The 26,180-nt window shown below is 43.9% G+C and overlaps 1 protein-coding gene across 1 annotated transcript in view; it reads left to right on the forward strand.

Moving 5' to 3' along the window:
* Nucleotides 1-26,180, forward strand: part of kcnq1.2 (potassium voltage-gated channel, KQT-like subfamily, member 1.2) — a 1,015,894-nt gene that overhangs the window by 641,401 nt on the left and 348,313 nt on the right. The window contains exon 18 of the mRNA XM_068050636.1: nt 8,115-8,176. Within this exon, the coding sequence (XP_067906737.1) occupies nt 8,115-8,176 (62 nt within the window). The remainder of the gene's footprint in view (nt 1-8,114; nt 8,177-26,180) is intronic.

Raw genomic sequence — 26,180 nt, forward strand, 5'->3', positions numbered from 1 at the left:
CCTGTGTTCCCCAACATTTCTGGTATGATATTTGTGCCCTCCTTTGTGAAGACAGAACCAAAGTATGCATCTAGTTGGTCAGCCATTTCTTTATTGCCTATAATAAATTCCCCTGTTTCTGACTGTAAGGGACCTACATTTGTGTTCACCAATCTTTTTCTCTTCGCATACCTAAAGAAACCTTTACAGTCAGTTTTTATGTTCCCCGCAAGCTTGCTCTTGTATTCTATTTTCCGCTTCTTAATCAATTCCTTGATCCTCCTTTGCCTAATTCTAAACTGCTTCCAATCCTCAGGTCTGTTGCTTTTCCTGGCAAATTTATATGCCTCTTCCTTGGATCTAATGCTATCTAAAATTTCCCTTGCAAGCCATGGTTTGGCTACCTTTCCCTCCAAGAATTCCTCCTCTAGGTATTGTGACTAGTTTGATTTGCCCAATCTATATGCAGATCAAATTCACCCATAATTATAGATGTTCCTTTATCGCATACATCTCTAATTTCCTGTTTAATGCCATTCGCAACATCACCACTACAGTTTGGGGGTCTAGATACAACCCCCACTCGCGTTTTTTTGCTCCTTAGTGTTTCTTCGCTCTACCCATACAGATTCCACATCGTCAGAGCTAATATCTTTCCTCAGTATTGTGTTAATTTCCTCTTTAACCAGCAACCCCACCAACTTTTGCTTTTTGTCTGTCCTTCCTAAATACTGAATACCCCTGGATTTTCATTTCCCATCCCTGGTCACTTTGCAGCCATGTCTCTGTAATCCCGACTGTATCATACCCATTTACATCTATTTGTGCGATTAATTCATCCACTTTATTGCGAATGCTTCGCGCGGTAAGGCACAAAGCCTTAAGGCTTGTCTTTTTAACAATACTTGGCCCCTTCCCACTATTTTTCACTGTGGCCCTGTCTGATTCTGGTCCTTGATTTCTCTGCCTATCACTTTTCTTATTCCCCTTACTGTCTTTTGTTCTTGTCTTTGATCCTCCCTCCTCTGACACCTTGCAAAGGTTCCCATCCCCCTGCCATTTTAGTTTAAACCCTTCCCAACCACTCTCGAAAATACTCCCCCGAGGACATCAGTCCCCATCCTGCCCAGTTTGTACTGGTCCCACCTACCCCAGAACCGATCCCAATGTCCCAGGAATCTAAAACCCTTCCCCTCACACCATCTCTTCAGCCACGTATTCATCCGATATCTCCTGCTATTTCTACTCTGACTAGCACATGGCACTGGTAATAATCCTGAGATCACTACCTTTGAGGTCCTATTTTTCAACTTACTTCCTAACTCCCTATATTCTGCTTTTAGGACCTCATCCTTTTTTTTATCTGCATCGTTTGTACCAATGTGTGCCACGACCATTGGCAGTTCACTCTCCCCCTTCAGAATGTCCTGTAACCGCTCTGAGACATCCTTGACCCTAGCACCAGGGAGGAAACATACCATCCTGGAGTCTCTTTTGCGGCCACAGAAACACCTATCTATTCCCCTTACAATTGAATCCCCTATAACTATTGCATTCCCACACTTTTTATTCCTCCCCTGTGAAGCAGAGCCAACCATGGTGCAATGAATTGGGCTGTTGCTGCTTTCCCCTGAGAGGCCATTCTTCCAACAGTATTCAAAGCAGTATATCTGTTTTGCAGGGGAATATCCACAGGAGATTCCTGCACTGTCTGCCTAGTCCTCTTGCTCTGCTTGGTGGTCACCCATTTCTTTCCTGCCTGTGGAGTCTGAGCCTGCGGTGTGACCACCTCTCCATACGTGCTATCCATGATACGCTCCGCCTCGTGTCCCCAGCTGCCACTCCAGCTCTGAAACCTGAAAGATTAGAGAAATAAAGCGTGGCTCAAAGACTGGTGCGGTCGAAGTGGTTTCCAGTTCGTGGGGCACTGCCATAGTACTGGGAAAAGTCGGCGCTGTGCCATTGGGATGGTCTACACCTCAACTGTGCTGGGGCTGGTGTTCTAGTGAGCCACATAACTAGGGAAGTAGCAAGGGTTTTAAACTAAATAGTGGGGACTAGAGATCAGATTTGGAAAGAGGTGTTAAATCAAAGAGCAGAGACAAGGCAAGAGAGAAAGGTATTGATATGGGAAATGATAAACAGACTGTGAGAGGAAGGGACAGTGAGCACAAATCTAAGAATAAATCAGCAGTCAGGGCTAGACGTTACAAATATAATAAAGGAACAAAACTAAAGATTCTGTATCTGAATGCACATAGCATTCGAAACAAGCAGATGAACTGATAGCGCAAATAGAAATAAATAAGTACGATCTGTTAGCCATTGCAGGGACACGGCTGCAGGATGACATAGATTGGGACCTGAATATTGAAAGTTACATGACATTTAGGAAGCTAGGAAAAGGTGGAAGGGGGGCTCTGTTAATTAATGATGGTGTTAGAACATTAGAGAAGGATGACCTTAGTTCAGGAAACCAGGACGTAGAAGCAGTTTGGGTAGCAAGGAGAAATGTTAAAGGCAAGAAGTCACTCATGGCAGTGGTTTACAGGCCTCCTAACAGTAACCACATGATAGGACAGTGTATAAAAGAAGAAATAATGGGAGCTTATCAGAAAGTTTCGGTGATAATCATGGGGGATTTTCATATACATATAGACTGGAAAAATCAGATGGGCAAAAGTAGCCTAGATGAGGAGTTCATCGAATGTTTTCTGGATAGTTTCTTAGAACAGCACTTTCTGGAACCAACCAGAGAGCAGTCTATACTAGATCTGGTATTGTGCAATGAGATAGGATTAATTGATGACCTCATAGCAAAGGCGCCCCTAGGTAGCAGCGATCATAATATTTTACATTTAGTTTGGGGGAGAGAAAAATGGGTCTAAGACTAGTATTTTAAACTTAAATAAGGGCAATTATGAGGGCATGAAAGCAGAGCTGGCTAAAGTGAACTAGCATTAGGTTAAGGGATAGGTCAATAGAGATGCAGTGGCAGACATTTAAGGCAATATTTCAGAATACACAGAATAGATACATTCCAATGAGAAAGAAAAATTTCAAGGGGAGGACCCACTATCTATGGTTAACTAAAAATGTTAAATATAGAATCAAACTTAAAGAAAAAGCATATAACTGTGCAAAGATGGGTGGCAGGTCAGAAAATTGAGCAGAATATGAAAAGCAACAAAGAATGACTAAAAGATTAACTAGGAAGGAAATATTAGAGTACGAGAGAAAGCTGGCAAGAAATATAAAAACGGATGGTAAGAGTTTCTGTAGCTATTTAAAAAAGAAGAGTTAACAAAGTGAGTGTTAGTCCTGTAGAAAGTGAGTCCGGGGAATTGATAAGGGAAAATAAGGTGATGGCAGATGAATTGAACAGGTATTTTGCATCAGTCTTCACTATAGAGGATACAATAACATGCCAGAAATAGCTGTAACTCAGGAAATGGAAGGGAGGGAGGAATCAAGAAAATTACAATCACCAGGGAAGTGGTACTAAGCAAATTGTTGGAGCTGCGGGTTGACAAGTCTCTGGGTCCTGATGGACTTCATCCTAGGGGCCTAAAAGAACTGGCCAGTGAGATATTTGATACATTGGTTTTAATTTTCCAAAATTCCCTAGATTTGGGAAAGGTTCCATTAGATTTGAAAATTGCAAATGTAATTCCTTTATTCAAAAAGGGAGGGAGACAGAAAGCAGGAAACTACAGGCCAGTTGGCTTAACATCTGTCTTACGGAAAATGTTAGAAGCTATTATTGAAGAAGTTATAGCATGGTACTTAGAGGAATTCAAGGTAATCAGGCAGAGTCAGCATGATTTTGTGAAAGGAAAATCATGTTTAACCAATTTATTGGAGTTCTTTGAAGAAGTAATATGTGCTGTGAAGAAAGGGGAACTGATGGATGTACTGTACTTAGATTTCCAGAAGGTGCCACATCAAAGGTTATTGTGGAAAATAAAAGTTCATGATGTAGGGGGTAACATATCGGATCGGAAAGAAGATTGGCTAGCTAACAGGAAACAGAGAGTAGGCATAAATGGGTCATTTTCTGGTTGGCAAGATGTAATGAGTGGTGTGCTGCGGGGATCAGTGCTGGGACCTCAACTTTTTACAATTTGTATAAATGATTTGGATGAAGGGACCGAAGGTATGGTTGCTAAATTTGCTGATGTTGCAAAGATAGGCAGGAAAGTAAGTTGTGAAGAGGACATAAGGAGGCTACAAAGGAGTATAGATAGGTTAAGTGAGTGGGCAAAGATCTGGCAAATGGAGTATCATGTGGGAAAATGTGAAATTATCCATTTTGGCAGGAAGAATAAAAAAGAAGCATATTATCTAAATGGTGAGAGATTGCAGAGCTCTGAAATGCAGAGGGATCTGGGTGTGCTAGTGCATGAATCGCAAAAGGTTAGTATGCAGGTTCAGCGAGTAATGAGGAAAGCTAATAGAATGTTATCATTTATTGCAAGGGGAATTGAATACAAAAGTAGGGAGGTTATGCTTCAATTATACAAGGCATTGGTGAGACCACATCTGGAGTACTGTGTACAGTATTGGCCTCCTTATTTAAGGAAGGATGTAAATGCATTGGAAGCAGTTCAGAGAGGTTTACTAGACTAATACCTTTAATGGGCAGGTTGTCTTAAGAGAAAAGGCTGGACAGGCTAGGCTTGTCTTCTAAACTGGTGTTTAGAAGAGTAAGAGGCGACTTGATTGAAACATGTCAGATCCTGAGGGGTCTTGACAGGGTGGATGTTGTTACGACTAAGGTGGGAGGAGTGCACTGTCTTTTCTATTTCCACTTCTCCACAGGTCACAACATATATTTAAATGTTTACCCAGTTACCGATACAGTCAATCATAAACTCTACGCTTTATCCCAGAATAAAATACACCAACCAGGTTTCTTTCAGAAACAACAAACTTATCAGTTGATTATAAAACAACACATAAGCAGTAACGCAGCAAAGCATTAACACACAGAGTGAAATATGAAAGTTCCCTTTTACCTTAGCCCCTCACACACAAATACTACACACCAGTTCACCGAAAAAAATAGATTTTCTTTTTACAGCTGTTACAAAAAAAAAAATACTTTGGCCAAATACTTGCTAATTCTTGAGGAAAAAAAATATATGGAAAGATGTCAGTTGTTCCTTTTTGGTTTGGCATCCCAAATATGCGTAGATGGCTGTCACTGGGATCTTTCTCGAATAGTTCTTTTCAGGCAATGTTGAAGATCACTTTGGCAGGTTTTCCAGGCAAAATGATAGCAACAGGCAGGCCTTTCAGGAGGAAGGCAGCATCAATTTCTCTATTTCTTATACTCACTTCAACGAGCTTCCCAAAGAGATGGAAAAGCTGGCAGGCTTTTCAAAGAGATGGAAAAAGGCTGAGCTGGGGTTTTGTCCTTGGCAGGTTGATTCTTAAACTCCTTTCAGAACACTGTCCAAACCCCAAGTGTCTGTCCAAAGCGAAACTAAAACAATATCTCAAGCGTCAAGTCTTCTGACCTCTATAAATCTTGACCTGTCATTTCTCTGTAAACAGCTCCCCTTAGTCCAAAAAGCCCCTACTGTCTATTTATCTGAAAACAGGTGACTTCCAGTAATGGTTGTTTACAAACCAAGTCCCCTCAGTGTCCTTTCAGTGACCCCAGTGAAAACAATATCCATGGATCCTTTTCAGTTTTCCCAAATAAAACAATGTCCATAATTCTAAAATACATGAGTTCTCTAAAGAAAAACGTAACCAAAAATACAAAAATGTGGAAAGGATGTTTCCCCTTGTGGGAGAATCTAGAACTAGGGGTCATTATTTAAAAATAAGGGATCTCCCATTTAAGACAGAGATGAGGAGAATGTTTTCTCTCAGAGGGTCGTAAGTCTTTGGAACTCTCTTCCTCAAAAGGCAGTGGAAGAAGAGTCTTTGAATATTTTTAAGGCAGAGGTAGATAGATTCTTGATAAGCAAGGGGGTGAAAGATTATCGGGGTAGGCGGGAATGAGGAGTCGAGGTTATAATCAGATCAGCTATGATCTTATTGAATGGTGGAGAAGGCTCGAGGGGCTGAGTGGCCTACTCCTGCTCCTAATTCATATGTTCGTATGTGATATGATGCCATTTTCAGCCACTGCTGGCCCATTTTCCATGAGCAGCTATAGTTAAAGTCAGCCCCATGCACTCAACAGTATGTTTTCAGGATTGATTTTCTTTCATTCCCAACCTCAGTGCAGAACCACTTGGACTTTCAAAATATTTCTTATTTAGTAGTATTCTTTGAATAAATCACACACATTTTACGATATTTCAGTTTTTGAAATCCTCCTTTACTACTGAAATGATTTGAGGCATTGTCATTTGGCAAAATCTCTTACAAGTTTTCAAAACATGAGCCTGCCTAGTAATGCAATTTGTTATGTGGTAATGGGTTTGGCCCAGATACTGCGTTCAGTGGTGAAGAGAAGACATTTACTGCTGGTCCTGAAGAAAGCTGTCCACAATGATTTAGCGGGTACCCCAGCGTTGATCTCCCCTCTTCCAGCATCAGTTTCAATCTGGTGCTACCAATAGATGATCTATGGCAGCCAATCAGATTGAAGAATTCTCACAGACAGCAAAACAGGAAGTAAATAGCACAGATTATAATTCACTTTTTAACCATTTTACAGAAAGCAAAATACAGATTGGGACATACACATGTGATTAAGACACAAGCTAAAATATCATAAATAAACTATTGAAAACAATTAAGTTTTATTAGTTTAAAATTCATGGAACTTTTAGCATAGTATGATAAAATTAGTTTTTCAGGGCGAGAGAAATTGTTCATCAGTAATTATGACTGAGTGCATTGTTAAAAACTCAATTCCACCTTCAACAAGGTTTATTATTTTCAATGGTTTTTACAAGAATAGTGCAGGAAAAATTGAAATTCATGTCAAGCCACTGATTCTGTGCTGACTGCATCTGCAAAGACTGCAACAGCACATCCTGTGGTGGAGAAGGGTATCGCTGACAACAACTTCTGGATTTCCATGTTTAACTGCACAGAAGTTGCTGTCAGTTTCACACAGGAATGATAGTGAGTGCTGATAGTTTCACTGTTATTGCAACCACAAATTCTGGGCCAGTATGTTCCAGTTACATCCACTGCTATAATCTTTAGGCAGTAAAAAATGGTTTGTAAAAGTTCATGCGATAGTGTGTCTCATTGTTGTAGCAAAGCTTTTGAAACTGGTTGATCATATCTGTTCCAAAAGCTGAGCCTGTCCAAAAAAACTCACCGGTGTATTAATAATATCCCTTTAACTTCTTAATTATTTTGATATGATACATCAGTTCATGACAATTTGACTGTAATGAATGTATAAGTCTATTACCAAAAGAACTTTTAATGTAAATCAAACTATATTTTTTGTTATTTATTTTTATCATTTATATTGTCAGACATTTTCTCTATTGATGTTTTCCAGCCATGCACATTATATAGCTAAAAGTATATACAAGAGACTTGTGCCTGGACTCTGCAGCTGGGAATTTCCATAGAGCTGTTGTAAATTTGTGGGACGTGCCCATTTTCATGCACAAACAGGGTTTCCTGCAGCAGAAATGCAGTGGAAATAAGGAGCAGGGCATAGCTCCAAGAAAATTTCTGGCCTATCTACACTGCTGTGAATCACTATGAAAATTGTGATCAACCCAGGATGATACTTCTTACAATTTACTCACATCTGTTTGGGGCAGTGGCTAGTTGAGATTGGGAATACACTGGGGTAGATATCTGTCTTGGATTGGAGCCCAAATTGGGTGATAATTGCAACAGCCACCTGTAATACTTCATCTGTAATCAATGGATCTAAATATCAGGCATTGAGAATAACAGGTGACCAACATGATACCACCCGTTGCGCACTGCTGTCCAAGACAAAATACTACTCCACTATGTGCAGAAACAATGAGCATGAAACCAAGTCCATCATTTTGTAATACAAAGCATTGGTGCTATAACAAATTGTGCATCATGCTTCCCCAATAATACACATTTCTTAAAACTAGTCATTAAGAACAGTGACAGTACTTTTTTAAAGTCAGTTTTTCTGTTTTATATCTTAACTTTTCCTGTAGAAAAGGGACTAGACAAAGGTTACTACACTGCAGGAGCCAGACTGATCCGTCTGGAAGATAAGGTAAGTGCATGATGCACTATCTTAAAACTTGATGGTATTTCAGATCCCGTTCTGAATAGTTCCAGAGATGTAGAGGAAAGGATAGCGAAGATGATTCTCAACAGGGGCGAGAGTAACAGGGTAGTTGTTATGGGGGACTTTAACTTTCCAAATATTGACTGGAAATACTATAGTTTGAGTACTTTAGATGGGTCAATTTTTGTCCAGTGTGTGCAGGAGGGTTTTCTGACACAGTATGTAGACAGGCCAACCAGGGGCGATGCCACATTGGATTTGGTACTGGGTAATGAACCCGGCCAGGTGTTAGATTTAGATGTAGGTGAGCACTTTGGTGATAGTGATCACAATTCGGTTAGGTTTACCTTAGCGATGGGCTGGGACAGGTATATACCGCAGGGCAAGAATTATAGCTGGGGGAAAGGAAATTATGATGTGATTAGGCAAGATTTAGGATGCGTAGGATGGGGAAGGAAACTGCAGGGGATGGGCACAATCGAAATGTGGAGCTTATTCAAGGAGCAGCTACTGCGTGTCCTTGATAAGTATGTACCTGTCAGGCAGGGAGGAAGTTGTCGAGCGAGGGAGCCGTGGTTTACTAAAGAAGTTGAAGCGCTTGTCAAGAAGAAGAAGAAGGCTTATGTTAGGATGAGACGTGAAGGCTCAGTTAGGGCGCTTGAGAGTTACAAGCTAGCCAGGAAGGATCTAAAGGGAGTGCTAAGAAGAGCAAGGAGAGGACACGAGAAGTCATTGGCGGATAGGATCAAGGAAAACCCTAAGGCTTTCTATAGGTATATCAGGAATAAAAGAATGACTAGAGTTAGATTAGGGCCAATCAAGGATAGTAGTGGGAAGTTGTGTGTGGAATCAGAGGAGATAGGGGAAGCGTTAAATGAATATTTTTCGTCAGTATTTACAGTAGAGAAAGAAAATGTTGTTGAGGAGAATACTGTATACAGACTACTAGGCTAGATGGGATTGAGGTTCACAAGGAGGAGGTGTTAGCAATTTTGGAAAGTGTGAAAATAGATAAGTCCCCTGGGCCAGATGGGATTTATCCTAGGATTCTCTGGGAAGCCAGGGAGGAGATTGCAGAGCCTTTGTCCTTGATCTTTATGTCGTCATTGTCGACAGGAATAGTGCCGGAAGACTGGAGGATAGAAAATGTTGTCCCCTTGTTCAAGAAGGGGAGTAGAGACAGCCCTGGTAATTATAGACCTGTGAGCCTTACTTCGGTTGTGGGTAAAATGTTGGAAAAGGTTATAAGAGACAGGATTTATAATCATCTTGAAAAGAATAAGTTCATTCGCGATAGTCAGCACGGTTTTGTGAAGGGTAGATCGTGCCTCACAAACCTTATTGAATTTTTCAAGAAGGTGACCAAACAGGTGGATGAGGGTAAAGCAGTGGATGTGGTGTATATGGATTTCAGTAAGGCGTTTGATAAGGTTCCCCATGGTAGGCTATTGCAGAAAATACGGAAGTATGGGGTTGAAGGTGATTTAGAGCTTTGGATCAGAAATTGGTTAGCTGAAAGAAGACAGAGGGTGGTGGTTGATGGCAAATGTTCATCCTGGAGTTTAGTTACTAGTGGTGTACCACAAGGATCTGTTTTGGGGCCACTGCTGTTTGTCATTTTTATAAATGACCTGGAAGAGGGTGTAGAAGGGTGGGTTAGTAAATTTGCAGATGACACGAAGGTCGGTGGAGTTGTGGATAGTGCCAAAGGATGTTGTAGGGTACAGAGGGACATAGATAGGCTGCAGAGCTGGGCTGAGAGATGGCAAATGGAGTTTAATGCGGAAAAGTGTGAGGTGATTCACTTTGGAAGGAGTAACAGGAATGCAGAGTACTGGGCTAATGGGAAGATTCTTGGTAGTGTAGATGAACAGAGAGATCTTGGTGTCCAGGTACATAAATCCCTGAACGTTGCTACCCAGGTTAATAGGGCTGTTAAGAAGGCATATGGTGTGTTAGCTTTTATTAGTAGGGGGATCGAGTTTCGGAGCCACGAGGTCATGCTGCAGCTGTACAAAACTCTGGATTCGGCCGCACCTGGAGTATTACGTGCAGTTCTGGTCACCGCATTATAGGAAGGATGTGGAAGCTTTGGAAAGGGTGCAGAGGAGATTTACTAGGATGTTGCCTGGTATGGAGGGAAGGTCTTATGAGGAAAGGCTGAGGGACTTGAGGTTGTTTTCGTTGGAGAGAAGGAGGAGGAGAGGTGACTTAATAGAGACATATAAGATAATCAGAGGGTTAGATAGGGTGGATAGTGAGAGTCTTTTTCCTCGGATGGTGATGGCAAACACGAGGGGACATAGCTTGAAGTTGAAGGGTGATAGATATAGGACAGATGTTAGAGGTAGTTTCTTTACTCAGAGAGTAGTAGGGGCGTGGAACGCCCTGCCTGCAACAGTAGTAGACTCGCCAACTTTAAGGGCATTTAAGTGGTCATTGGATAGACATATGGATGAAAATGGAATAGTGTAGGTCAGATGGTTTCACAGGTCGGCGCAACATCGAGGGCCGAAGGGCCTGTACTGCGCTGTAATGTTCTAATGTTCTCATGTTCTGAAATACATCTTTGGATAACTCATGCAATTAATATAACTTAATACACTAACAAACACATTGTGTGAATTATTTTACTATGTTCATCACATGATACATTTTAACTTGCTTGTCTTTAGCTCTTGGTAAAATTTTATTTGACTTGTTGCTGATCAACAGAATGAACACTGACAGTAAATAACATTTTACCCTAAACTCCTGCCCTGTGACATGGAAAATGTAAGAAAATTATGATGTAGTTTTCTCTTGTCACAGAAAAATATTGAGTTTGTTTTTCCTGATTGAAGTCTGATTATAAATTCATTTAAACTGGAAATTTAAGTGATCCTTAACAATTTACTCTTTAATTCAAACAGGTAGTCAAGCATTAATGGGGTATTCTGCCTCATTAAGTTTATCATATTAACTTGCATGTAAAGCAGTTTAAAAAATCAAAAAATAGCTTAAGTTCAGAGTGCAACGTCAAGCACGTTAGTTACTGTTTTTCTTGGGAAAGGCCCAGATATGGGGCTGAGCTCCCGGGGAAGGTTATACATATGTCAATATGGTACCTTTAAATTGAAATCATTGTTTGTTTCCAAAAAATCTGAACAACACTAAAATTATCATTGCTATCTCACCTTTTCCAAAGAAATTTAACTTCCTGCTTGAATACTAACAAACTTGGTGCATAAGCATTAAAGATCATTCCAGTAGGACTGCTTTGAGAAGGCAGGCCAGCACCCTATTTCAAATGACAGGAGTGGTGTCATTTGCTTATCTAGTACAAATGCATTGCACCAGTAAGGAAAAAACATTGTCACCTGTTCCCAACTGCTAGCAGGAATGCTGGATCAATGCCATGCTACTACATTAAATGAGAGAAGGCCCCGGAAGGGCCCAATGAGGTATGAAGACATTTGCATCTTTAACTCCTTGGGGAACCATGGGGAGACTTTCTGATGGTAATTGATTCTCTTCATTACATTCAAAAATTCTGAGGCTTAAATGGAAATCATACCTGCTTTCAGCTGGTGACAGTTCACCTGAGGCCTGCTGAGGGGATACTGGATAGAGTTGCTAGGGTAGTCCAGGAACTCCACCAGACACTCCATGTTGTCATAGGAAGAGAGGGTGGAAGGTTTGACTTATCCCCCTCCCCCACCGTAAAATGTTTCAGCTGACAAAACAGGGGATAGTCCCAGTGGAACCAGGTTCCACACCATTATCTGTTCTTCTTCCGATGGATCCCAACAGGTTTGTACCCAAAGACCCAATCAAAACTTGGTGCCCAATGTTCTAAATTGTATATGCACTAATCCTCTTCTTGGAGAAACTGAAAAAAGCCTTTAATGGACTCTTATTTACCTCTGGTTAGCTGTGGTAATCCAGCATGGATAGAAGATTGGCTAGCTAACAGGAAACAGTCAGCATTAATGGGTCATTTTCTGGTTGGCAAGATATAACGAGTTGTGTGCCACAGGCCTCAACTTTTTACAATTTATATAAATGACTTAGATGAAGGGACCGAAGGTATGGTTGCTAAATTTGCTGATGACACAAAGATAGGTCAGAAAGTAAATTGTGAAGATGGCATATGGAAGCTACAAAGGGATATAGACAGGTTAAGTGAGTGGTCAAAGACCTGGCGAATGGAGTATAATGTGGGAAAATGTGAAATTGTCCATTTTGGCAGGAAGAATAAAAAAGAAATGTATTATCCAAATGGTGATAGATTGCAGAACTCTGAGATGCAGAGGGAATCTGCGTGTCCTCGTGCATGAATCACAAAAGGTTATTATGCAGGTACAACACATAATTAGGAAAGCTGATAGAATGTTATTGTTTATTGTGAGGGGAATTGAATACAAAAGTAGGGTGGTTATGCTTCAGCTATAGAGGGCACTGGTGAGACCACATCTGTAGTACTATGTACAATACTGGTCTCCTTATTTAAGGAAGGATGTAAATGCATTGGAGGCAGTTCAGAGAAGGTTTACTGGACTAATACCTGGAATGGGCAGGCTGATTAACGAGGAAAGATTGGACCAGATAGGCTTGTATCCACTGGAGTTTAGAAGAGTAAGAGGCGACTTGATTGAAACATAGAACCACAGAGAAAGTACAGCCCATCATGTCGGCGCCGGCCGAATAAACTATCCGCCCAAACTAATCCCACCTTCCAGCATCTGGTCCATAGCCCCGCAGGTTACAGCACCTCAGGTACATGTCCGGGTACCTTTTAAAAGAATTGAGGGTCTCTGCCTCCACCACCATTCCTGGCAGTGAATTTCAGATACCCACCACCCTCTGGGTGAAAAGGTTTCCCCTCATGTCCCCTCTAATCCTTCTACCAATCACTTTAAATCTGTGTCCCCGGTAACTAACCTTCCCGCCAGGAGAAACAGGTCCTTCCTCTCTATTCTATCTAGGCCCCTCATAATTTCGTACACCTCAATAAAGTCACCCCTCAGCCTCCTCAGTTCAAGGGAAAACAACCCTAGCCTATCCAAACTTTCATCATAGCTGCAACCTTCAAGCCCTGGCAACATTCTTGTAAACCTCCTCTGTACTCTTTCCAGAGCAATTATGTCCTTTCTGTAATGTGGTGACCAGAACTGTACGCAATACTCCAGCTGTGGCCTAACTCAACGCTCTATACAGTTCCAGCATCACATCCCTGCTTTTGTACTCTTATACCTCGGCCAATAAAGGAAAGCAATCCATATGCTTTCTTAACCACTCTATCCACATGTCCTGCCACCTTCAGGGACCTGTGGACATGCACTCCAAGGTACATGTATTTCTTCTATCCCTCTCAATATCCTCCCGTTTATTGTATATTCCCTCGCTGTATTTGCCCTCCCCACATGCAATCCCTCAGACTTCTCAAGATTGAATTCCATTTGCCACTTTTCAGTCCACTCAACCAAAACATTGATATCATTCTGGAGTCAACAGCTTTCCTCCTCGCTATTAATTACATGGCTAATTATTGTGTCATCAGCAAATTTCCCAATCATGCCTCCCACATTTAAGTCGAAATCATTAATATATACCACAAACAGCAAGGGACCCAACACTGAGCCCTGTGGAACACCACTGGAAACCGCTTTCCATTCACAAAAACGTCCGTCGACTACTACCCTTTGCTTCCTGTCACTGAGCCAATTCTGGATCCAACCTGCCACCTTCCCCTGTATCGCATGGGCTTTCATTTTACTGACCAGTTGGCCATGCGGGACCTTGTTAGATGCCTTACTAAAATCCATTTAAACCACATCCACTACACTCCCCTCATCAATCCTCCTGGTCACTTCCTCAAAAAACTCAATCAAGTTAGTAAGACATGACCTTCACCTAACAAATCCATGCTGACTATCCCTGATTAATCCATGCCTTTCTAAGTGACAGTTTATCCTATCCCTCAGAATAGATTCTAATAATTTACCCACCACTGAGGTCAGACTGACTGGCCTATAATTACCTGGCTTATCCCATGCACCCCTTTTAAACAATGGTACAACTTTCACAGGCTTCCAATCATCTGGTACCTCACCTGTATCTAGTGAGGATTTGAAGATGATCCTCAGCGCATCTGCTATTTCCTCCCTGGCTTCCTTTAACAACCTGGGATGCAATCCATCTGGTCCTGGCAATTTATCCACTTCCAGGGATGTCAGACCCTCAAGCACTTCTTCTCTAATTATGTTTATCATATCTAATATTTCATACTCCTCCTCTTTAACTACAATGTCTGCATCAACCCTCTCCTTTGTGAATACAGAGACAAAAAACTCTTTAAGAACCCTGCCCACATCTTCTGCATCCACGCATAAGTTCAGATGCCTCACCGTCAACCCATCATTCTCTTCCTATTCCCACAGCAGAAAGAAAAAGTAAAAAACTACTTCTTTATAAATCGCCAACAATAATTAATATCTGAAGGAATGAGACTCCACACTTGTAAAAACTAACTTTTAGTGCCAGAGAAGTTGTTTGGCAGTACTTTAGACTTAACTTGTCATTAAAAACTTGCTTACACAGAAATGGACAAGCCCTAACTTTTTATGGCTAGTTTAGAGGAACAACCACGTAAGTACAGGAACTTAACACTGTTCCATGTATTTCCATGCTGCATCTCTTAGAGAGGTACAATTGTAGCGAAGCTTCAGGAGGAGAATGGCAGTTCAGACAGCAACTTCCTGATTTCCACGTTTAGCTGTGATGTGCAGTCACTGGAAGTTGCTGTCAATTTATGATTTAACAACAGTGTGCACTCTTAGCCTGATCATTTTTCTACAGCAAAATCAGGCTCAATACTTGTTTTTACTCATTTATGGATGTGGGCTTTGTTGGAAAGACCAGCATTTATTGAAACGACCATCCTAATTGCCCTTCAGAAGGTAATGGTGACCCACCTTCTTGAACTGATACTGTCTTTGTGGCGAAGGTGCTTCCACAGTGCTGTTAGGCAGGGAGTTCCAGGAATTTGACGCAGCAACAGTAAAGGAATGGCAATAAATATCTAAATCAGGATGGTGTGTGACTTGGAGGGGAACTTGCAGGTGGTGGTGTTCCCATACTACTGCTGCCCTTATTCTTCTAGGCAGTAGAGATTGGTAGTGTGCGAGATAGTCCAGAATGTTATGCCCCCCCTCCAAAGAGCGGGCTGGTGGTGGGGGTGAGGGGAGCCATTTTACGCGGTTTGGCAGCAGCGGCAGGTAACAGCCTGCCCATCCCAGGCCAATTAAGGCCTTAAGTGGCCAATTAACGGCCATTTAAGAGCCTCCGCCCGCTGCCACGGGAATTTTACCATTGGCAGGTGGGCGGCCCAGGCCTGAGAAAAGCCGCCCAACAAACGCAGGCGGCCTTCTGACGGCCGGGGTGGGCCTCCTGATTGAGCACCCTGTGCCTGATGGAGAGCCATCCCCGATACCCCAACCAACCCTAATGCCCAACACGCCCCCTCCCCCCAGTCAACTTGCCTCGCTGGGGGCCAACTGATCACCGCTGGCGAGGCCCCATACACCTACCTCTTTTCCAGGCTATCCTTCCTCTTCATCTTCAAGCTGGGTGTAGTCCCAGCAGTGGCCAACTCTCCCAGTGGCGTTGCTGGGACTAAGAGCTGCCGGCCCGCTGATTGGCTGGCAGCTCCATTAGGCGGGACTTCCTGCCTCAATGAGGTGGAAGTCCCGCCTAAGACCAATTAAGGGCCTGTGAACTGTAAAATCCAGACTGGATCCCCAGGCCCGGTGGAGGCAGGATCGTCACCGACCTCTTGGTCGGTGGACGGCTACTGTCCGTCATGCAAAAAATTCCGTCCATACTGTCAAAGCAGTCTTAGTGAATTGCTGCAGTGCATCTTGTAGATGGTACACAGTGCAGTCATGGTGCGGTGGTGGTTAAGGGAGTACATGTTTAAGGTAGTGAGCTGTTCTTGTAGCCAGACTATTTATGCAGCTGGTCCAGTTATGTTTTTGGTCAGTCGTGACTCCAGGATGTTGATGTTGTGGGATTGAATGTTATTAATGCTGTTGAATATCAAGGGGAGATGTTTAGATTCTCTCTCACTGGAAATAGTCATTGCCTGGCATTTGTGCGGCACGAATAATACTTGCCACTTATCAGCCCAAGCCTGAATGTTGCCCAGGTCTTGCTGCATCCAGGCATGGACTGCCTCATTATCTGAGGAATTACAAATGGAACCAAACACTGTGCATTCATCAGCAAACATCCCCACTTCTGACCTTATGATGGAGGGTGTTAATTGTATAGCAGTTTAGTATTTAATTGTGTTCAGGTCATGGGCATTAACTGGAGACTCACCTATGTTCCTATATATCAGAGCAGATTGAAACTGTAATTGTTGGGTTAGGAGGTGCATGTTTATAATGTAAATTGTCTGTAAATAAAAGTTTATAAAGTGTGTAAAGATAAGGCTCCAGTTCTATCCTTCATCACCTGGCTTTCCGGAATAGATCAGAGGGAAGATCAGTGATGAAGCAGCTGAAGACATTTAGGTCGAGGACACTGTCCGGAGGAACTCCTGCAGCGACGTGCTGGGGTTGAGATGATTGGTCTCCAACAACCACAACCATCTTCCTTTGTGCTAAATATGATTCCAGCCAGTGGAGAGTGTTCCCCCGATTTATATTGACTTCAATGTTACTGGTGCTCCTTGATGCCACACCTGCTGCCTTAATGTCAAGGTAGTCATTCTCACCTCAGTTCTGGAATGCAACTCTTTTGTCCAAGTTTGGACTCGGACCGCAATGAGGCCTGGAGCTGAGTGGTCCTGGCAAAACCTAACTGTGCACCGGTGGGCAAGTTATTGGTGAATAGGTCTGCTTGATAACAAGGTTGACAATACCTTCCATCAGTTTGCTGATAATTGAGAGTATAAATATAAGTTGTTGTTTTTGTAGGCTGATGGCATGGTAATTGCCTGATTGGATTTGTCCCGCTTTTTGTGGGCAGGGCATACCTGGGCAATTTTCCACTTTGTAGGGTTGATGCCAGTGTAGTACAAGAATAGCTTGGCGAGGGACGCGACTAGTTCTGAAGCACAAGCACTGCGGCTGTGATGTTGTCACGGCCCATAGCCTTTGTTGTATCTGGTGTGCTCAGCCATTTCTTGATATCATGTGGAGTGAAACAAATTGTCTGTGATGCTGGAGCCTCTGCAGGAAGCTGAGATGGATCATACACTCTCAAATTGTGACCCCGGTGCCTGAAGATTGGGGCAAACGATTTTCTAGTCCTTGAACTTTATCCCTTAGCCGTAAGTAAAATGTTATTGTGTTCAAATATAGCCGACTTTCAATAGAAATATTTGAATGTCAGCTACAAATATTTTGGGGGAAAATTGGATAAATGAAGCATGAATAAGCAAAGCTGACTGTGCTTCAGGCAGGGATAGGGGATAAAAATTTGCCTGGTCAATTTGGATTTCTGCAGACCACTTAGCTAAAATTCTCCTTGATCCTGCCTCAGGAGAATTCGGGCATTGAGGCCTACCACTGCTTCAATGGCAGGAAGAGGGCCTTGTAGTGCCCTTCACCCTCTCCAATCTGGTCTCAAACACTTATGTCCGGAAGGCATTGATTTTGGTCGAGGCCTTCAATCTTCAAGACACTTAGGCTTTTTAAGATGCCTTACTGGCTCATGTGCAACACTATCAATATTCCCCTCTCTACACTGATATGCTCCTTCTTGGTGGCAGCAACCTCACCAGGAGTTCAATGTGCATAGGGGCTGAAAATTGGGTTGTGGTTGAGGTGAAATCAGAGAGATGACTTCGGTGGCAGTCTGGAAGAGAATCTTGGCCCTAATATGGCTATCCAAGAGGCAGATATCAGGCACAGACTGATGAAAAAACATCTGCTGATCCAGAATTGAGACCCAAGCCTCACTTAAAAGCCACCAGCTGACTTTCCACCTGTTCTGCATGAGAAATAACCTGGAAGCTCTGGAAAATTACAAGAAAATCAACTATTTGGCGACAACAGGTAATTAATGAGTTCAGTTTACACACTGTCTCACAGGTGTCCTGTGATTGATTTGGGGGTGGAGGCAAAAATTCAGCAGAGGAGTCCTATGCTTTCCACAAGGAAAATGAAAACATATTTTAACCGTACCTTTCTGGGCCTCTTCTGGCTCTGATCTGCATTATCACTGGGCTGGCCTGGTGGAAAAGCAACCGCTGCTTTACACTCAGGCTGTGTTGTAAAAATTGCAATTGGATCCCAATGATGCCATTGGGACCTGATGTAGAGTCATAGGGTTGAATTTTCCGTCTGGGGTTGGAACGTCAAATGCGGGTCCCAACCCAACACCTTGTTGGCAATAGTCACATGACATAATTTTTGGAGGATCAGCCAATTAATAGCCAGAGGGCACACTCCATCTTGACGCACCTTCTCAGCACTTATAAAATTTAAAAAAGTAAAAATGACCACAACTGCCAGACCGCCTTTGTGGAGGGGGAGCCCCTGCTGATTGGAAACTTCCAGTTGGTGCGGGAGAGGGCCTTAATAGGCCCGTTAATTGGCTCAATAAGTTATCTGCCACTTGCAGGCAGTAAGCCATTCTGGACCTGATCAGGCCTCCTGAAAAATAGTTGGGGGTCTGGACTGTGCTGGGGAATAGGCATGCTGTCTGGCGGTGGGAAGCACTGGGCCCGCCTGCCTCCATGCCAGACCCATCTCACCATGAAAATCCTGCCTGCAGAGTCATAGTCATTATGACACAGAAGGAGGCCATTTGGCCCATCGAGTCCATGCTGGCTCTCTGTAGAACAGTCCAGGCAGTCCCATTTCCCTGCTTTATCCCCATAGTCCTGAAAGTTTATTTCCCTCAAGTGCCCATCCAATCTCATTTTGAAATACAAACATATGAATTAGGAGCAGGAGTAGGCCACTCGGCCCTCTCAGTTTCCACCATCCTCATAGGCAGCAAGCACCAGGTCATTACCACTCGTTGCGTAAAAAAGTTCTTCCACACATCCGCCCAAAAACTTAAATCTGTGCCCCTTGTTCTTGCACCATCAGCTAACAGGAACAGCTTTTCTTTGTCTTCCTTACCTAAACCTCTCATAATCTTGTACACCTCTATCAGATCTCCCCTCAATCTCCTTTGATTCAAGGAGAACAACCCCAGCTTCTCCCACCTAACCTTGTAGCTGAAATCCCTCATCCTTGGAACCATTCTGGAAAATCTCCTCTGCGCCCTCCCAAGGACCTTCACATCCTTCCTAAAGTGTGGCGACCAGAACTGGACGCTATACTCCAGTTGTGACCTAATGAGAACTTGATAAAGGTCCAGCATAACTTGCCTGCTTTTGTACTCAATACCTCTATTTATTAAGTCCAAGAGCCGATATGCTTTGCTAACTACTCTCTCAATCTGTCTTGCCACCTTCAAAGGTCCCTCTGTCCCTGCACACTCTTTAGAACTGTGCCATAACTATATATTGGCTCTTCTTATTCCTTCTGCCAAAATGCATCACCCTCACTTCTCTTTATTAAATTTCATCTGCCACTTGTCTTCCCATTCTGCTAGCCTTTCTGTGTGCTGTTGCACTCGATTGGTCGCATTCTCACTGCCACACCTTCAAGTTTAGTATCATCGCCAAATTTTGAAATTTTACTCTGTATACCAATATCCAAGTCATTTATATATATCAAAAACAAGCAGTGGTCCCAGCACTGACCCTTGGGAAGACCACTGTCTACCATCCTACAGTCTGAAAAACAACTATTTACCACGACTCGCTGTTTTCTGTCCTTAAGCCAATTTTTTATCCATTGGACACTGACCCTCCTATTCCATGAGCCTCGATTTTGTTAACCAGCCTTTTATGTGGTACTTTGTTATGTGCTTTCTTAAAAATCCATATAGATGGCAGCCACTATATTCCCTCCATCAAACTTCTCTGTTATTTCATCAAAAAATTCAGTTCGATCAGTCAACCATGATCTGCCTTTTACAAATCCATCCTGGCTCTCTTTACTTAACTCAAACCTCTCCGAGTGCCTGTTAATTTTCCCCCTGATTATTATTTCTAAAACTTTGTCCACCATTGATGTTAAACTGACCTGTTTGTAGTTACTAGGAATGTCCTTATACCCTTTCTTGTATAAGGATGGCATATTTGCAACTTTCCAATCCTCTGACACCTCTCCTATATATAGGGAATATTGGAAGATTATGGCAAGTCCTTCCACTATCTTCACCCCCCACTTCCCTTAGCAACCTGGGATGCAAGCCATCCGGACTAGGTGACGTATCCACTCTGAGCATAGCCAGCCTTTCCAGTACATCCTTCCTATCAATTTTCACCCTATCCATTACCTCTACCATCTCTGCTTCTACTGATATTTTGTCAGCATCCTCTTTCTTAGTAAACACTGATACAAAGTACTCATTAAGTATTCTAGCCTTGCCTTGCATCTCAAAGCATATATCACCCTCTTTGTCCCTAATAGGAAACACCCCACCTCATACTACTACTATTTACATGCCAGTAGAAGATATTTGGGTTATGTTTTATGTTAACTGCCGTTCTATTCTCATATTCTGTCTTTGCCAGTCTTATTTCCCTCTTCACTTCCCCTCTCAACTTATTGTATGTGGCCTGGTTCTCATTTGAAGAATTCACCTGACATGCATCATACACCCTCTTTTTTTTGTTTCATCATATTCTCTAGCTCCCTCATCAGCCAAGGAGGCCTGGCTTTCGTTCCCCTGCCTTTCCCTCTTGTTGGAATGTACCTAGCCTGTACCTGAAATGCCTCCTCCTTAAAAATCCTATTGTTCAGTTGTAGTTTTTCCTGTCAATCTTTGGTTCTATTTTACCCTGGCTGGATCCCCTGTCAACCCAGTGAAGTTAGCCTCCATCCAATTTCGAAGTTCTACTACAGATTGTTCCTTGCACTTCTCCATTACTAATCTAAACCTTGTGATATGATGATTGCTCTTATCCAAGTCTTCTCCCATGGGCACTTTGTCCACTTGGCCCACCTCATTCCCCAGCACCAGATCCAGCAATGCCTCCTTCCTAGTTGGACCAGCACATACTGGTCAAGGAACTTCTCTTGAACACTTTTCAGAAATTCCTTCCCCTCCTTTCCCTTTACTCTAACATTTTCCTAATTCATATTTGGGTAATTAAAGTCCCCATTATCACCACTCAATAGTTCTTGCACATCTCTGTGATTTCCTTGTAAAGTTGCGCCTCGATATCTCTCACACTACTTAGAGGCCGATAGAATACGTCCAGTAGAGTGTTCGTACCCTTTCTGCTTAACTCTAACCAAATGGATTCTCCTCCAACGCATTCATATCCTTCCTTAAATAAGGAGACCAAAACTGCACGCAGTATTCGAGATGTGGTCTCATCAATGCACTGTATAATGGAAGCATAACATCCTTACTTTTATTTTCAATTCCTCTCGTAATAAAGGATAGCATTCCATTAGCCTTCTTTATTACTTGCTGTACCTGCATACTAACTTTTGGTAACTCATGCATTAGAACACCTAGATCCCTCTACACCTCAGAATTCTTAAGTCATTCTCCGTTTAAGTAATACTCTGCTTTTTTATTCTTGCTGCCAAAGTGAACAACTTCACATTTTTCCACATTATACTCCATCTGCCAGATTTTTGCCCACTCACGCAACTTATCTATATTTGCAAACTCCTTATGTCCTCTTCACAACATACATCTCTACCTATCTTTATGTCATCTGCAAATTTAGCTACCATGCCATTGCTCCCCTCATCTAAGTCATTCATATCAATTGTAAAAAATTGAGGCCCCTACACAGACTCCTATGGGACTCCACTCGTCACATCCTGCCAATCAGAAAAGGACCTATTTCTCCTATCCGTGCTAATATGTTACCCACTACACCATGAGATCCTACTTTGCGCAATAACCTTTAATGTGGCACCTTGTCAAATGTCTTCTGGAAATCCAAGTACAGTACGTCAACAGGCTGTCCTTTATCCACAGCATGTTACTCCTTCAAAGAACTCCAGTAAATTGGTTAAACATGATCTATCTTTCACAAAGCCATGCTGACTATTCCCGATTACCTTGAGTTTTTCTAAGTGCCCAGCTATAGCCTCCTTAATGATAGATTCTAACACCTTCCCCAAGACAAACATCAAACTAACTGATGTATAATTACCTGTTTTCTGCCACACCCCCACCCCCATTTTGAATAGAGGGGTTAAATTTGCTATTTTTCAGTCTGATGGAACCTTTCCAGAATCTAACGAATTTTGAAAAATTAACACCAATGCATTAATACCCTTTAGGGAAGGAACTTTGTTGTCCTTACGTAGTCTGGCCTACATGTGACTCCAGACCAACAGCAATGTGGTTGCTCTGAACTGCCCTCTGAAATGGCCCAGCAAGCCACTCAGTTGTCAAGGGATGGGCAACAAATGCTGGCCTGGCCAGCGATGCCCACATCCCATGAAAGAATAAAAAAAAGATCCACAATGACCTGATGCCTTGCAGCCCCCATGGCAGTCTGCTACCGGTAAACGTCAAGGTCACCATCACCATCCATTTTGAGACAGATGGGTCAGTGCAAGCACAGAGGGCTTTGGACTTTGCCGCCATCAATGGATTTCCTCAGGTTGGAGGTCGTTGATTGTACCCACATAGCCATCAAGGCACCGACCAACCAGCCAGCCAGATCCCTGAATAGAAAAGGCTTCCGTTCACTGCATTTCCAGCTGGCTTGTGACCATAGGAGGTGCATCTTGCAGGTCTGCGCTCGGTTCCTGGGCAACTGTCATTCCTTTATCCTTTGAGGGTTCCAGGTACCGCACCACTCAGGTCAACATCCCTACTCCATGGGTGGCTGCTGAGGCCTTAAGGGTTATCACCTGAGAAGGTGGCTACTGACATCCGTCTGGCACCCAGACATGAATGCAGAGAGGTACTACAACCAGAGCCATCTCCAAACACGAAGCTGCACTGAACAGACCATTGACATCTTGAAGATGTGCTTCTGTTGCCTTGACCGGTTGGGTGGTGCCCTCCAATATGAGCCAGCCAGGGTGTCTCATATTGTGGTCATCTGTTGTGACTGCACAACATGATTGTACAAAGAGGCCTGGAGTTGGATGACGAGGAAAAGCTGGAACCCTGCTCTTCCTCAGGAGGACGGAGCGGAGAGGAAGAAGAAGAAAAGGAAAGCAAAGGGAGGGCTTCAAAGTTGCCCAGCCCCCAGGCATTGGAGGATGACCACTGAGGTCATTCCAGGCCGCACGGCAATCAGCAGACTGGCATAGCTGCAACGGTCACACTAATTCAGTAATATTTTACTTGAGCACCTCTCAGCCCTTATGACAGATGACTCTGTAATTCACCTTCCATCAGAGAGAGAAATCATCCAACAAGCGCACATCTGAAGAATCCCATTGCCACCCAAAACCATTGAAAATGGGGTCACTACCGTCAACTAGCTCCCACATCCCATACGCGTGATGTGCTGCTCACTCAGTGCTCCCTGTTCTAATCTTGATTAAGGCATGTGAGTGGGCTGAATTTTAATGTAACAGTGCAGGTCTCAGCGATGGCACTGGAAGCACGTGCCATTGCCACACGTGCAGTTAAGGAAGGGGAGGCGTGGGGTCCATGCAATCAATCACCAGAGGCAGGAAATGAGGCTCAGTCATCTGATGCAATAGCTGGTGCTCGCACCATATTTAAAGGGCTGCCAGGAGTGCCTTCCTGTGTGCCCTATCCTGCCCAGGAGCCCTTCTGCTGCCTTTGATAGGCAAGGAGCTGAACACGAACCTGAAGCGACCATGGCTGAAGGAAGCCCCAGGTGGCCCCATGGTTTAGTGATGCTTCCATGCAGATTCTCCTGCAGGCTGCAAGGCAAAGGTGGGAGGTCCTCTTCCACAGGGATGGGAAGAGGAGACTTGCCTGCCTAACCAAGCACCCTGGACAGAGATGTGAGGAGGTCAACAGCTGTGGGGTCAACCCCAGGACATGGATCCATTGCAGGAAGCGGGTCAATGACCTGGTTTGGGCTGCTAAGATGAGAACTCCAAACAGTTTGGACCCTTTGGACATTGCAAAGCGAGAAGGAGTGTTTGGTAGAAAGGGAGAGACCACCCAGTCGTGTGCATTGGGGAAGGGTAGCAGGACATGCTACCTGAGGCTTGGCTACAACTTGGTGAGAGGCGCATGTCAGTCAATGTTTAACCCCACAAAGTCCCTCGAGAGGGACCAAATGCAGGAGACATATGTGTGCCCCCATCATGGACTGCTGGACTATCACCATCAGTGGTGTTGGACTTGTCCCCTCTGGGAGACTAACATTGTTCATCTTTGTGCACTGTCTTCTCCTGAAGACACAGTCGAAAACAATGTGCCAAGACCGGCAGTGAAGTGCATTATCTCCATGGTAAGCCCGATGGAGGAGGAGGCCATGGAATTGGTAGGGCAGCAAGGTGGCTACTCCATAGCTGATGGCAAGACAGGGAATACCCAAGAGAGTGAGTGAGCATCTCCTGGGGCACAAGGGTGTATCTGTTACAAATGAGCCATGCTGTTCATCTGTTCACACTGCATAAATGGAATTGCACAGTCGGGGTGGTTGGAATGTCACGATGGGCAGCCCTTAATGCTTCAATGTCTCTGTTTTCTCATGCAGATCAAAATGAACGACAACAGCAAAGAGCTGGAGAGACTGGTGGACAGAGGAGGAAGGAGCCTTAGATGGTGGACTGACACATCATTCGCCCACACCCTCCACTAGCACAGATACTCTCACCTCAGTGGGTATCCAGTTGCAGTTATATTCGGGCATATAACCTGGAGAGCACAACACAGATGCCTCCAGGTAGCTGATGGAGGCTGTGACAGCCGAGGCCTCTGGCAGTCGAGGACAGTGGGAGCCCAGGCCCATGCTGAGCCTCAGGCTGATAACATGGCTCTGGTGTCGCCAGCAACATGGGAAATGCTGTAGCTGCAGCGAGAGGTAAGGCAACATCTGGCAGAGATGCCAGAGGCTACGCATATCCAAGCCTGGACGATGGAGGAGTTCATCCAGGACTTGTGTCCTGCACTGTTTCTGACAGGTGCACGTCTGGCTTCCTCCATTGACAGATTGGAGAGCCCGATCCAGCAGACCAATTAGTGATTGTGAGGGGTGCATGCAGACCTGCACACCATCACATTGTCCATGAGCTCCTTGCAGCGATGGCAAGGTGAGAGGGGTCGAGGCACCAGGAGTCTCCACCAGGTCCACGTCCCTCTCAGGTCCACAGGTGTGCCTTATAAAGGGGAGTAGCAGCTGGATGCTGCATCTGGGGGCTCCTCTCAGGGTACTTCTGATGTGGAAAGTAACTCCAAATCCCCTCTGCCAGTGATACCAGTGCCGACACCATCCCCGACGACAGAGGGGGTCCCTGCACCTGTGCCAGAGTCCCTCAGAGTGCCAGGGACCTCCTGGCCTCAGGCAGCCAGAGGATGGCCGCCAAGGTCATCCCAAGCCAGGGAGCAGCATGGTCAGCAGCCTGCTTCTACCTCAGCTGACAGCGCAGGGAGAGCACCACGTAGGAGCACCTGGAAAAGATTTTAGAAGACACATTGACGTACTTAAGCATTCATAGGTGAATATACATTCCAGATGGATAGGATTGCATTTGGTGTCATGCAGAATAAAGAAATGATGTCATCTCACTACAGCTCCTTTTCGTTGTTGATGCCCTTTGGTACTTCATTTAAACACTTCCTCCCAAGGGGCTGGACATAGTTACATAGTCGCCAGCCCTCCTGAGCAAGGTTTTGGTGACCTCTTTGACAGACCGATGTGCTGCAGACTGCAAGATTCCACACATATCTCCAGTGGATCCCTGGAATTATCCAGTGGCATAGAAGTTCAGTGCCAAGGTGATCTTCAGCGACATTGGCATCA

Source organism: Heterodontus francisci, chromosome 18, assembly GCF_036365525.1.
Source record: "Heterodontus francisci isolate sHetFra1 chromosome 18, sHetFra1.hap1, whole genome shotgun sequence".
Classification (NCBI taxonomy): Eukaryota; Metazoa; Chordata; class Chondrichthyes; order Heterodontiformes; family Heterodontidae; genus Heterodontus; species Heterodontus francisci.